This window comes from Drosophila montana, unplaced genomic scaffold (genome assembly GCF_035044405.1).
Source record: "Drosophila montana isolate Dmon_TW-CO22-7 unplaced genomic scaffold, ASM3504440v1 contig_2556_1, whole genome shotgun sequence".
In the NCBI taxonomy this organism is placed as follows: Eukaryota; Metazoa; Arthropoda; class Insecta; order Diptera; family Drosophilidae; genus Drosophila; species Drosophila montana.
In genome coordinates, this window is record NW_026997420.1 from 134288 (window position 1) to 147311 (window position 13024).

Genomic DNA, 13024 nt, shown 5'->3' on the forward strand with positions numbered 1-13024 from the left:
GTGCATTTTGGAGTCAGAATTAATTGGCTTCAAAGCCAACTTTCCGGAATCTTAAGTTATTATGTCCCTTTTCAGGAGGAAGCTAAACCGATTCCGAACAGATCTGCGCAGCTAAATCTTCTTTATTTTGGCTACCGAGTCTTTGGGAAGCGAGGCTAGTAAAGCCTGGCCATAGATATGGATCTGGAAGCCAGTTTGTAAGGACTGATGTAAGACAGATGCTTTATCGCTTATCGACACTAGTGTTTCTCGTTCGACTATGGTCCACTTGTGTCCCCCGGTGCGGTATTATTAAGCTCCTTCGTCCGATCGTTCCTATGGCAGCTATATGATATAGTGGTCCAATCCAGCCGGTTCCGACATATGTACTGCGTGCAACAGAAAGAGGGCCGTATGCAAAGTTTCATGACGATAGCTGAGAGAGACTTGTTCGCATGGAAACAGACAGACGGACATAGCTATATCGACTCGGCTGTTGTTGCTGTTCAAGAATATATATATTTAATAAGGGGGGAAATGCGTTACACATTTCGTGACAACATTTTAATATGGTATTAAAAGTGTATAAAATCTATAATGAAGGTCTCCCACCAATTTTCATAATATATACTAATTTTATATTTTTAGGATGAAGCCAACGAAGAAGACATTAAAGTCTTGCAATGTTCGTACCAAAACAAATTGGATTGTTTAACTGAGAACGACAAGTAAGTTTCAGCTTGCAATTTTACAAAGTTTTTTTTATTTACTTTGGGTATATAACCTGTTTACTCTCTATACATAAAAGAATTAGTCCTAACTGACTGACTGAACGGTCTACGTAAAGTACGAAGCCTTAGCTGTAAAAACTGGACAAGATTTCCGTGGAGATGACAGTCTTCGTATTTACATTTTTATTTATAGTGCAATGGTAACTAATTGATCGCGTGGGAGTCTGGAGTATGATTATCGAAGTACACCGACAACTTCGATAGCACTTGAGTTTTCAACCATTTTACTCCTTCGATGACCAGTCATATTTTGTATGTACACTGCATAGCATTTTGTTATGTAAGAGTTTAATTTGTGGGATATTAGTGTAGTTAGTTATTTTAGTGTTGAAATAATTTTGTCTATATCAGTAAGATTGATGTGAAGACAATAATGTCCGAATTCTGACAGGATTTTTATTAGTTTGTCGGAAAATAAGAGGTATCCAAGGTCAGTATCGATGTTGTTGATCTGAATCTGTTGAGTTTGGCATAATTTCTTACAAGTGAGGGAGAGTATTATGATGAACCAGGAACCTATAGGATAGGAATTTGATTAATCTATTTTTGTTTCTTGAGTTGGGTCTTGTAGTAGTGCGTCTCTCTATTTCTGTTACTAATTTTGTAATGGTCATCGTCAGTTTGTTCGACATTCTTGGTTAGTTTACATGGGCTTTCCAATTTGCCTTTTTATAATGGTCCCTTTCTATATCTAGTGTCAACTTCGTATTCTTTTATGTTTTTGTTTATTTTTGTCTGGCTACGCAGCCAAAACAGCTGGAGCGACCTCGCCACTGATAAGAGCAGCATCGTCTTCTTATCTTGTAATACTTGCTCTGCGAAGCAACTGTTTAAATTTCGCTCTTAAGATTATTTACATTAAGCTGGCGCTCTTCGCTGTAACGATCATTTATTGCCCTAACATTACCTTTTGCGAAGGCCTCGATGCTGTGCGTCGAGTCTAGTTAATGCACGTTCGCTTCGTGCATTTGGTACGCATCGGGCACTTGCATTATAAAAACATATTAATTTGTCGCAATTGTCGCTTAAATCGGCACGTACCAATTCGTGTTCGCTTACCTACAAAATCTATTGTTCTTAAATAATAAACACAGACCAATTCGGGGCTGCCTGCTTATCGTAACTTATAATAAATATATAAACAAATTCGAACACAAGAAATAAAATAAAGTTATTTATTTCTATTTGTGAAAGCTATTGAAAAAGCTCAATAGCGCAACAATTTAGTTAATTTTAATTTCCTTGTTTTGTTGTGTATCTAAGGTCGGTTGTCCGGCATTAATAAATATGTGAGCAGGAGTTTGTCCAGTAGTGCCGTGTTTAGTTTTGTAATTGTAAATATAAAGTATTTTCTCTATCTTGCTTAGTTTGGCTTCACTTTCGTCTGAGTTTCCAATAATGCGGATTTTTTCGTTTATTGTTTTATGGAGTCTTTCTATATCTGCTACGCCGCGCTCTCGTGTCATCTTTTAAGGGATAAACTGGCGAACGCACCATATCTGCCTGCTCTTAAAAGTCTGGGTTTTCCAAAATGATTAAATATGCTTTTATTTTTATTTGTACAAGAGTAGCGAATTTAGAATAGATGTCTAAGCTTTAAAATTGATTGTCTTCAGAAGAATAAATGTCTATTACAAACTTATCGCGGCAATGCTCGGGCTTGGGTGTGATTTTCATTGGTATGTTTGTGTTAAGATGCTCTGTTTTTGCTTAATTGCATATTTAACATTCGGTAATTATATTTTGATTGAGGAGATGGCTATTGAGTAAATAGTATGTCTCGCCAAAAAGTTTTGAAGTTTTCTGAATTCCTGGATGTAGAAGTTTCTCATGTGTGGTTAGAACTAATTCTTTAAATTTTGCATAAGTAGGTATGTTTTTTACAATTTGGACAATTTTGGTATATTTGGAATTAATAGTTTCCTTATATGCGTTTTGAATCATTTCGAAATCTGCATCGCTGTCGATGTATGGAGCGGTGTTTTTAGAACAAAAATAGTCAAGTAAATATTGTTTGGCTGTTTCTATGGTCATATCTTTATAGGAGATGTGTATGATTTGTTTTTTGAAATAAGTCTCTTATTGTGTATTAGTAGGACCTTTGGAAAATATAACTTGTCGCTTATGTCAATTGATGGGTTTCTGCGCCATGTTGTGTAGACTCACCAAAAATGTTTGTTCTATTGTTATTTTAGATAGGGTGTCGGCGACATAGTTTTCTTTTCCTTTAATGTATTTTATTTCAAAGTCATATTCTGAAAGTCTAATTTTCCATCTCATTAATTTTGCATTAGGATTTTTTAGCTTGTCCAGCCATCACAATGGTTGCTGATCGGATGCTACTTCAAAGTGTCGCCCTAATAAATAATGTCGAAAGGTTTTAGTTGCCCAGACTATAGCTAACAATTCCTTTTTTATAGCCCTGTAATTTACTTCATGCTCGTTTATAGCACTTCTGACGTAGCTAACAGGAGTCCATCTTGTGAGAGAACAGCTCTTAAAGCTACGTTGCTCGCGTCTGTGGTTTATATGAATTTTCTTTCAAAGTTTGGTATTCTTAAAATTGGGTCTTCGGAGATTAATAATTTCAGCATTTGGAATGCTTCTATGTAATCTTATTGTTTGGTGTTTACTTTGTCTTCTTTTTCCAAACATTTAGTTAAGGGATTAGCAATGTCGGCAAAGTTGGGTTTGAATTTTCTATAATAGCCTGTCAGTCCTAAGAAGGCTTTGATTTCTTTGTGTTTTTTTGGTAATGGTTATTTTACTATGGCTTTTGTTTTGTCGGAATTTGGTTTAATTCCATCTTTAGTGATTACGTGTCCTAAAAAGGTTGTTTCCTTTTTAAGAATTTGCATTTGTCTAACTGTAACTTTAAGTTTGCTTGTGATAGTTTTTCGAAAACTGCCTGCAAGGATTGTAAATGTTCCTCTAGAGAGGTGGAAAAACTATGATGTCGTCTAAGTACACTAAGCAATTTTTGTTTAAAAGCGGACGAAGTAGGAAGTTCATATAACGTTGAAATGTGGCGGGGGCATTTAAGTCTAAATGGCATTCGTGTGTATTCATGATGACCGTGCTTGGTCGAAAATGCGGTCTTGTGCATTGATTCTTTATCCATTTCTATTTGGTGGAAGCCTTTTGCAAGATCAATCGTCGTGAAATAATTACATTTACCTAGTTTGCCTAATATTTCATCCATGTTTGGTATAGGGTTACTGTCGTTTACAGTGACTTCATTTAATTTTCTGTAGTCAATTACAATACGGAATTTCTTCTCTTAAGAGGCATCTAACTTTTTAGGTACAACCGAAATGGGGCTACAATATGGTGAATTACTTTCTCATATAATTCCTTGCTCTAACATATACTGAGATTGTTTCTCTGCTTCCTTTTCGTAGGTCTGTGGGTAGCTATACAATTTTGAGTAGATGGGGGCGTTATGTGTAGTATATTAGTGTGTTTTGCCTGATTGAAGGTGAGTTTATCGTCTTCATGATATTGGATTGGACATTTTTTAACAAATTAGTTAATTTATGTTTTTCTTCTGTATTAAAATGGTCTGAGCATATCGGAAAAATATGTTTCGTTTACATTGACGATATCATTATCTTCAGCAAAGATAATGATATGGTCACATGCTCGTGACCTCGACGCAATATTCACAGCTCTACAGGAAGTCAACATGAAGGGTCAGTTGGACAAATGCGAGTTCTTCAAAAATAGAGTAGACTTATTAGTATTTGTCATCTCAGACAAAGGCATAGAAACTAACCCCAATAATATCGAGACAATATGAAAACACTCAAAGATCAAAGATCTTTCATTGGACTTGCCAGCTTCTATAGAAGATGGCAGTGGCAATGGAAGCTTTCATCAAGATAAAAAACTCCTGCTTCCACCCAGCATACAGCAGATAGTTCGAGCCACAACTAAAAACCAGTCATTGGAGGCCCAATAAATATATTTAAAAACCAGATATTCCTTAGCGACACGGATTACAAGCTTTACATCCCATTCCCAACCTTTCATAGACACACCATAACCCGAACAATTTCACAGAACAAGATCTTATACAGATATTGAAAGCTCACCTAAGCCCATCAGTAATTAACGGAATAATAACTTCAGAGGAAATAGTGAGCCAAATTCCACAGATATATCACCAACATTTTAGAAACTCCAAGATTAGATTCACACAGTCTCGGGTAAAAGATTTAACAAATGAAGCAGAACAAGAGAAGAAGATATTGATTACCCACAACAGAGTTCACCGTAACGCACTAGAGTCCAAAAAATAATTATCTGAAAAAATCAACGAATAAGAGAACTAGTCAAACAGCGAAGGGTTTGTGAAGAAGAAAATACGACAGGCATCCAACTAAACTCAAAGAAGCACCAATGCCCGAATACCTAGGACTGACAATCCATATCAAAATATACATGACAGAAAAGAACCTAGTACTAACAGCAGTAGATACATTTCCGAAATTAGCTCATTGACGAGTAATCAAATTCAGGGCAAAAGAAGACATTAAAAAACCACTTCATGAAATCCTATTTTATTTTAGCGTACTGAAAGCCGTTGTAATAGATAATTAATAATTCCTTAACTCAGTCTCAATCACTTTTAAGATGCAGGACCAATTAGGTATAGAAGTTTATAAAACACAAAAGCGCAGTGAATGGTCAGGTAGAAAGGTTTCACTCAACACTATCATATATTATGAGATGCAATAAGAGAAAACAGGAACATAGAACTTTTGAAAAACTACTTAACAAATCAGTATACGACAAAACTACACTATAAACTCAACAACTACCAAGAGACAATTAGACATATTATTTGGCAGAAACGTGACTAAGACCCAAACCAATACGAAAGAGCTAGGCAGGAGAACATTACCAGACTCAATCGACTGACATACAAAACCACAACAAATGACGCAAAGACATACGCAACAACCTTTTTTACCTTCAACACAATAGCACAGCATATTAGGCACACCCTTGAAATATGTAGTCGGAAGCCCAGACAATGACAATCTGATAATGATCACTGACAACTTAGAAAAATGATTGAAAACGATTATAAACAGATTATTATAAACAGAAAGTTAAAGGATCGCATTAATAAACTTACAAAATTCTCAAACGTATTAAACAATAAGCATAAGAAAAAAATCGGTCATACGCGGCGAGATAGCGATCAGTTTACAGGATCAAGTTAGGCTTATAAAAGAAGAAATAATGAATATTAAGTACGCTATACAATGGGCGAAATTGAATTTAATCAACACATTCCTACTTGGCGAGAAAGAAATTGAGATAATTAATGAAATGTTTAATAAAACCAACATGCCATATTTTAATATTGATATGCTAGAATTTTCAGATGTATCTATTTTGCATAATGGAACAACTTTTTACTAAAATCCCAAATTTAGAAAAAACAGAATTTAAAAATACAATCATAAAGCCAGTAGTGAAAGATAATAATATTATAAACTTAGAATTTACCTAACTTTTTCATTATAATAAAACAATTTATGGCATAAACAACAATTGTAAAAGATATTATAATATTAATATTTGTAACAAATCAAAAATTGTAAATATGACCACTAGTAAGTGTATACCTAAGTTAGTTGATGGAGATCAAGCGCTCTGTGGCCTTGCAATGCAGACCATATCTCGGAGATCGAAGAAATCGACAATGGACTTATATTGGTGAACGACTTTAACGGCTCGATTAAATGGCAAGAGAAGGAGAAACGTGTGAGAGTCACCAAAATGGTAAATTTCTGGAACGAAACTTTGTTCATTAAAAAACAAGAGTTCGAAAACTTAGAATTAACAGTGATGACCCCATGAAATCCCTCAATACAAATAACACCAATAGAAAAAGACAAAACTTAGATTCTATCCCTGAAGCGTAAGAAGAATTGGACATCAACAACAAAAAACATGCAAAAACTTCATATACACTCTATAGCAAATAGAGTCGGCTTCATAACTCTGTTCACAGTTACCAGCCTTCTTACCTGTGTATTACACGGTTTGGAGAGAAAAAAAGAAAAATAAAATAATGCAACTGAACAAAGAACAAGAAAACCACTCAAGAGAATCAATGCATATCCAAATACAAATTACAGATACCAACAACCTCAGATTCAACAACATACCCTTCTTCTGACGATCGCTTGAGGACAAGCTTAAATGCCCAACGGGAAAACAACATCAGCAGCGACGCCGTTGCCAACGCCGCTAAGCCACAGATTAGTAGGGCTAGAATTGATTTAAGTTTATTCAGTTGCTTAACCACATCAAATAAAGGAAGCCTTGTTTCCTAAAAATTATATTTTTTTCGTCGTTTAATAAACGTTGAAGTTAACCTATACAAGCGCTTGGTCTCGGACAACTGTCTAATTTACAGCGAAATGAAATTGTAATGACAGTTAATTTTTGACACTAATTAGCATTCGCTCAGAAGCACTAAAGATCGCCCAAAAAATAATATATTATATGTATATAAATCTTCAAAGCGGTTCCTTAGTGCATGCAAATTTAATTTATGCTCAACTACATATGTTCCAAGAATTGAAAGCGTTGGGCTTTCAATTTTTAACACAGTTCCTACTGTTTCGGACGTTCCATGTTAGAAGCTACTTTCGTTGGCATTCCGTGGCATTCACGATGGCAGCATGACAGATAATTTGTATTTTTCTATGCCGACGCGATTTTATTTAAATTTTTAATTTACTTGAGTTTATTTATTTATTTATTTTTTTAAAATTGTTCACCCGGGGACGCCATGAAAATGTATATGATTTTATATAAACATAAATAAAAAACAGGTGGCTTTAAAAACAAAAATTTTATGTGCTTCGTGCTGATCGGTTATTTTTACTTCGCCAACTGACTTCATAAACTTCTTCAGCCTAATTTAAGCTACGGTTGCGATGCAAGGCGAATTCGCTCCCAGAGCGAGTATACCTAACTTACACTCGACTTCGAGTTTTTAATACAATTAATTAATCAATACGCGGATCTGCGCCAACAGATTTATTTATTTGATTTACAACTAAGGTGTGTAGCGCGGATGGCGATAGCTTTTATCAAAGTTACTTTATCTTTAAATGTTATTCTAGAAGATACATGTCAAGTTTGGTGACCTAGCTCTTAAAACCTACGGGATTTTCTCAAAGAACATGATAATATCTGAAAATTACCAAAATCTAGCACTTATAGATCGAAGAGTTCTGTTATTGTTGCTGATCAAGAATAAAAGAATATGTATACTTAATGGGATCGGAGATTATTCTTTCTGCCTGTTACATACATTTGCACAAAAGCATTATTCCCCTTTTAAGCATTGTCAAGGGGTTCATGGTACAAAAACAGAGCTACCTAGTGTGCAAATGTCTGGGACTGCTGTTGGCGAAGATATTATTCAAATCATATCACCTCGTCATTGTCGGATATTGCTTACAAGTAATAATATGTGTGTTTTTTTTTCAGGATTTGTTTAAGTATCCATAACTTTATGAAGGATGGGATAAGAATGCCTTCCCAAAAGCGCACAAAAGAGAAGTTTAAATCACCGTTTAGTTCTAAATGTTCATATGGCTACTCATCTCACATTGAAGGATTTCACGACAGTACAGGTAAAAATTTTTTTATTTGTTCACAAAATGAAAATATGTATATACTTTTTGCAATGCCTATCTGTCAGCATTCCCCAATATAGACACAAAAGCAAACATATCTCTATATATATGTAAGAACTGTTTGTGTTGATTAACTGATTAGTAATCAACGCACAGCTCAAAAATGTATTCGCTGTATTTACCTTACATGATAAGGGTGCACGCTGGGACTGGATTTTTAAAAATGCCCGCACGTGTGGAAAATTCGAAAAAAAGTTTGTATGAAACTGTTATGGTTAGAATTCAATCGGCCCTAAACTCATTGTTAAAGATCTTTGTTTTAATTTAATTCGAAAAAACGTTTGTATGAAACTGTTATGGTTAGAATTCAATCGGCCCTAAACTCATTTTTAAAGATCTTTGTTTTAATTTATTTGCTGGGTGTCGAAAATTTGGATGGTGCTGTTTCGGGCTTATATTATTTTCTGAGAATCATTATGAAATTTTATTTGAATAGTGCTGTACACTTTTTGCAGAATTAAAGCTTTCACGGTACATTTTTTCCGTATTGCTTTAAACTTAATTTCAAAGCCCCTAATAATAACTTAATGGAATCGTGCATCAGCGATATTGGAAATTCTATCCACAACTTCGATAAATTGGCGGCAAATGGCTTTAAACTCATTTTCAAACAATTTTGTGAACATAAATGTGCTACGTTTTTCGCAAAGTTCACCGGTCTTGGGTGGACAATGCGGGTCAAATGTTTAATAAATAAAAATTTTCTTTTCGGCTCCAAGATTCTTTCCACAAAACTATCATGGGCGGAAAACGTTGATGACAACTTGTGGTTCTCTATTCGATGAAGTTTACCCAAATTCTCAAATAGAAGTGAAGTGTAATGAGAAGACTTGCCAATTGAGTTAGCCCCCGCCACATGAATTCATTCAAATTGTTGGACTTGCTGCGTATTTTGTTGTTTTACAGACAATGGTCTTAATTTTCGAATATTGCTATAAGTGTTGTTTCAGCTTCTATCAAATCTATCAAATTTCGGGCAACGCCTTTTAGTTTGGTTTTTACCACAGATACAGCCAAATTTTTATATTATCCTTTTATCAAATCAAATATTTTGATTGCGTCGAGAAAACTCTGTAGATGATCGCGTTTTCCGTCTAATTCTGGAATTAGCTTTGAGGTTTGAGGTTTTGAGGATTGTGCCATTTTTATAATCGGATTTTAGGAACTATTTTTTTATGGATTGATGGATAAAAGTTACCGATGTTTTAAGTACTGATGGTAAGAAGGAATATTGAAGATTGTACTTTTCATTTAAGTTAGCCGGATTTCTTTTAGACTTTGAAATGAGTTTAGAGTTTGGATTTGTGAAAGCTTCTTTATCAGTTTTGATTGTCACAAACCAAACATCTGATTTCAAACGGGGGCGCTTCTATTTTGAAATATGAATTTTAAAAATTCTCTCTATATTGTGAGAGTTATAACTATAGCTATATAGTTATAGCAACATAGCATGGTTAGGCGATGATTGGGTAGAGTGGTTTTGGCAGTCACAGGGTCATAAAGTATTATTGGCGAGTTGAATTTCAGCAAAGCGGCTCCCCCCACATTCATGGCGTGATTTGAGAGGTTGACTTGACTGATGAGTAAAGCATTCCGTCTGTAAAATCCTTTATTGATCAGTTAATCACAGCTGAAACAAAGGCCCTGATTGTGGCTCCATTTTTGGAGTATCAAACTCACAATCAAGGGCACTCATGTTGCCGAGAAGTTAGGGCACTGAAAAGATTCAGGGCGTTTGCTACGACAGCAACAGGCACACACACGAATCTGAATTATTTTTATTTAATAAACCCTTAAATGACATAAATAATATAATTAAATTTTATTTAATAATTATGTTGGTTTCTGTGGGCTAGGATGGTAAAAAACCGTTTTCGCCATTTTCCACACTTCCGCGTGGAATTTCTCTTGGCGGACACGTTCATCACATAAGGTAACTACAGTGGTTAGGTTTCAGGTTCCCAGCTCTTACGGTTTCGGCTGAGCGGTGATCACCAATCAGTCAGTCAGTCGGAAAAATTATTTGATACATTGACAGTTAGGTTGTTTTTATACCCTGAACCCATTGAAAATGGGTAAATGGGGTATTATGTATTTGTGCAAATGTATGTAACAGGCAGAAGGAAGCATCTCCGACCCCATAAAGTATATATATTCTTGATCAGCATCAATAGCCGGGTCGATCTAGCCATGTCCGTCTGTCTGTCCGTCCGTCCGTATGTCTGTCCGTCTGTCCGCATGTATGAACGCAAGGATCTCAGAACCTATAAGAGCTAGAGACTTGAAATTGAGCTATAGGTCCTCCTAGTTCCCGCGCAGATCGAGTTGGTTTCCGGTATTCAGTAACTTGCCCCGTTTCATCGATAAAAATCGATATCAAAATCCTGTTGTTGGAGTAATTTCGGCAAATAATATTAGCTAGAGTCACCAAACTTGACGTGTAGCTTCAAGAATAGTATATATATATCAAGTATCTTTCATTTTATACCTATCGCCACCTCCTCGCTATAAATCAAGTTAATTATCCAACTTGTATTGCCCATCAATTTAAGCCACAATTTATATGCAATTGAATTTTTGAGAATACACAAATATTCTTTATTCTATTCTACAATAAGATGTACTGTCGAAAATTTCATTAGGATCGGTTAAGAATCACAAAAGTTATGTGCGCACGTGTTAGCAGCATAGCTGCTGCGTAAATGATTCAGCATTAGTGTTCGAGCCCTGCCATGATTTTGTCTTTTCCTGATATATATAGCAGTTCATAGTCTTATTCTTCTGGATGTGCTTTCTATTTATTCTTGGAGTCCCATTCCAACTACTGAGTGAATGGTCGGTGAAAATTGTAAATAATTTTTCCATACCGTAAAAGAAGTTTCTTAGCGCTTTAAGAGCTCATATGTTGCAGTTAAGTCCTTCACGAGCGTTCAAAATAATTATTCAGACAATCTTGCTTCCCACTATTACTTTCACTCAACAATCAGATTACCGTTCAATGTTAAAACTGCAAAATACCTTTTACAGTTAAATGTACAAAAATCGATAGACAGCTCTTCAATTTAATTAACATTCGAGGCATAAGTAAGCAAAAATTAAATATCGCTGACATCGGTACTTAATACTATATAATAAGCCGCTTAATTTTTTTTTGCCTTTGAGAGGTAGAATTCTTTACTAAAGTCGGGGTATCTTAGGGTGACTTCGTCGAATAGTAATGAGTTTTTCATCATCTTAAAGGCTTCGGTTTCTCATGGCTAAAATAAATTTTTTTGTGAGCCTCTTAAATTTGAAGTTTAGGGCTTGGCAAGTGTTGCGTTCCCTCTAATAAATCTTCTGCAATATACAGAGTGAAGAACTTCGAAATTTGTTCTGCACATATAATTTATGTTCTTTATATATGCTTGTAACTATGCCGCCCTTAGCCTGTCCTTAGGTGGATATTTAAGATTTCTTCATTTTGTGATAAATTTACAAATTTTTGTGTTCTGGAAAATGTAAAATATTTTTATTTTCTGAGTGCTTTCTTATCGTTTTATATTTTAAAATTATTTTATGAGGAATGCCTTTATATTTATAGATAAATATAAATATAATTGATAACAATAATAATAAGTTTTGTAAGTGCTATAGTTTGTTCATGTGTTTTTGTATTATTTCCTTTGCCTAAATATTAGACAATGTTTCTAATTTGGTTACATTATTATTGTGTGTAATTTAACATTATGTTGATAACTTCATCTAGTTGGACAGAAAAGATAAATGCACAAAATATTGGTTCCTTCCATTATTTTTTCTCTATCTATGTATAATGCATCTGTTTATAATGTCTACGTGATTAATTACTTGTATACCTTTATTAATTTCATCTATTACGAGAGTATTGCGATTGTATTATGTACTGTGTATGTTCTTTTTATACCCTGAAACCATTTAAAATGGTTAAAAAGCGTATTATTTGTGCAAATGTATATATCTCCGGCAGAAGGAACCATCTCCGACCCCATAAAGTATATATATTCTAGATCAGCATCAAACAGCCGAGTCGATCTAGCCATGTCCGTCTGTCTGTCCGTCCGTCCGTCCGTCCGTCTGTCCGTATGTATGAACGCATGGATCTCAGAACCTATAAGAGCTAGACACTTGAAATTTTAGCTGTAAGTCCTTCTAGTGCCGGCACAGATCAAGTTTCCGATTTTCGATAACTTGCCCCGTTTCCAAGTAATGGATAAAAATAGATATCGAAAGCCAACTTTTTGAGTAATTTTGGTAAATAATATGAGCCAGAGTCACCAAAATTTACTTGTAGCTTCTAGAAAAGTATATATAAATTAAAACAATCGTTGATTGTTTAAAGAATACGCTGACTTTTCGCACGTTTCGATTATTGGTCATGCACCTTAGCCGTGATCGTTGGGCTGGGTGCGTGAGTACTTCCTCTTAGTATTTGCAGTAACTGTTCTTAACTCTTTCCCCTTTAAACGCGGACGTCCTCGGACGCGATCTAATAGCGTGTTTGGGTAG

General features: G+C 35.0%; 1 protein-coding gene across 1 annotated transcript in view; it reads left to right on the plus strand.

Moving 5' to 3' along the window:
- The window catches only part of Atg2 (Autophagy-related 2), a gene marked incomplete at its 3' end in the record, with an annotated part of 359806 nt that overhangs the window by 111475 nt on the left and 235307 nt on the right, over window positions 1–13024 (plus strand). The window contains exons 6-7 of the mRNA XM_064682913.1: window positions 628–707; window positions 8292–8437. Of these exons, the coding sequence (XP_064538983.1) occupies window positions 628–707; window positions 8292–8437 (226 nt within the window). The remainder of the gene's footprint in view (window positions 1–627; window positions 708–8291; window positions 8438–13024) is intronic.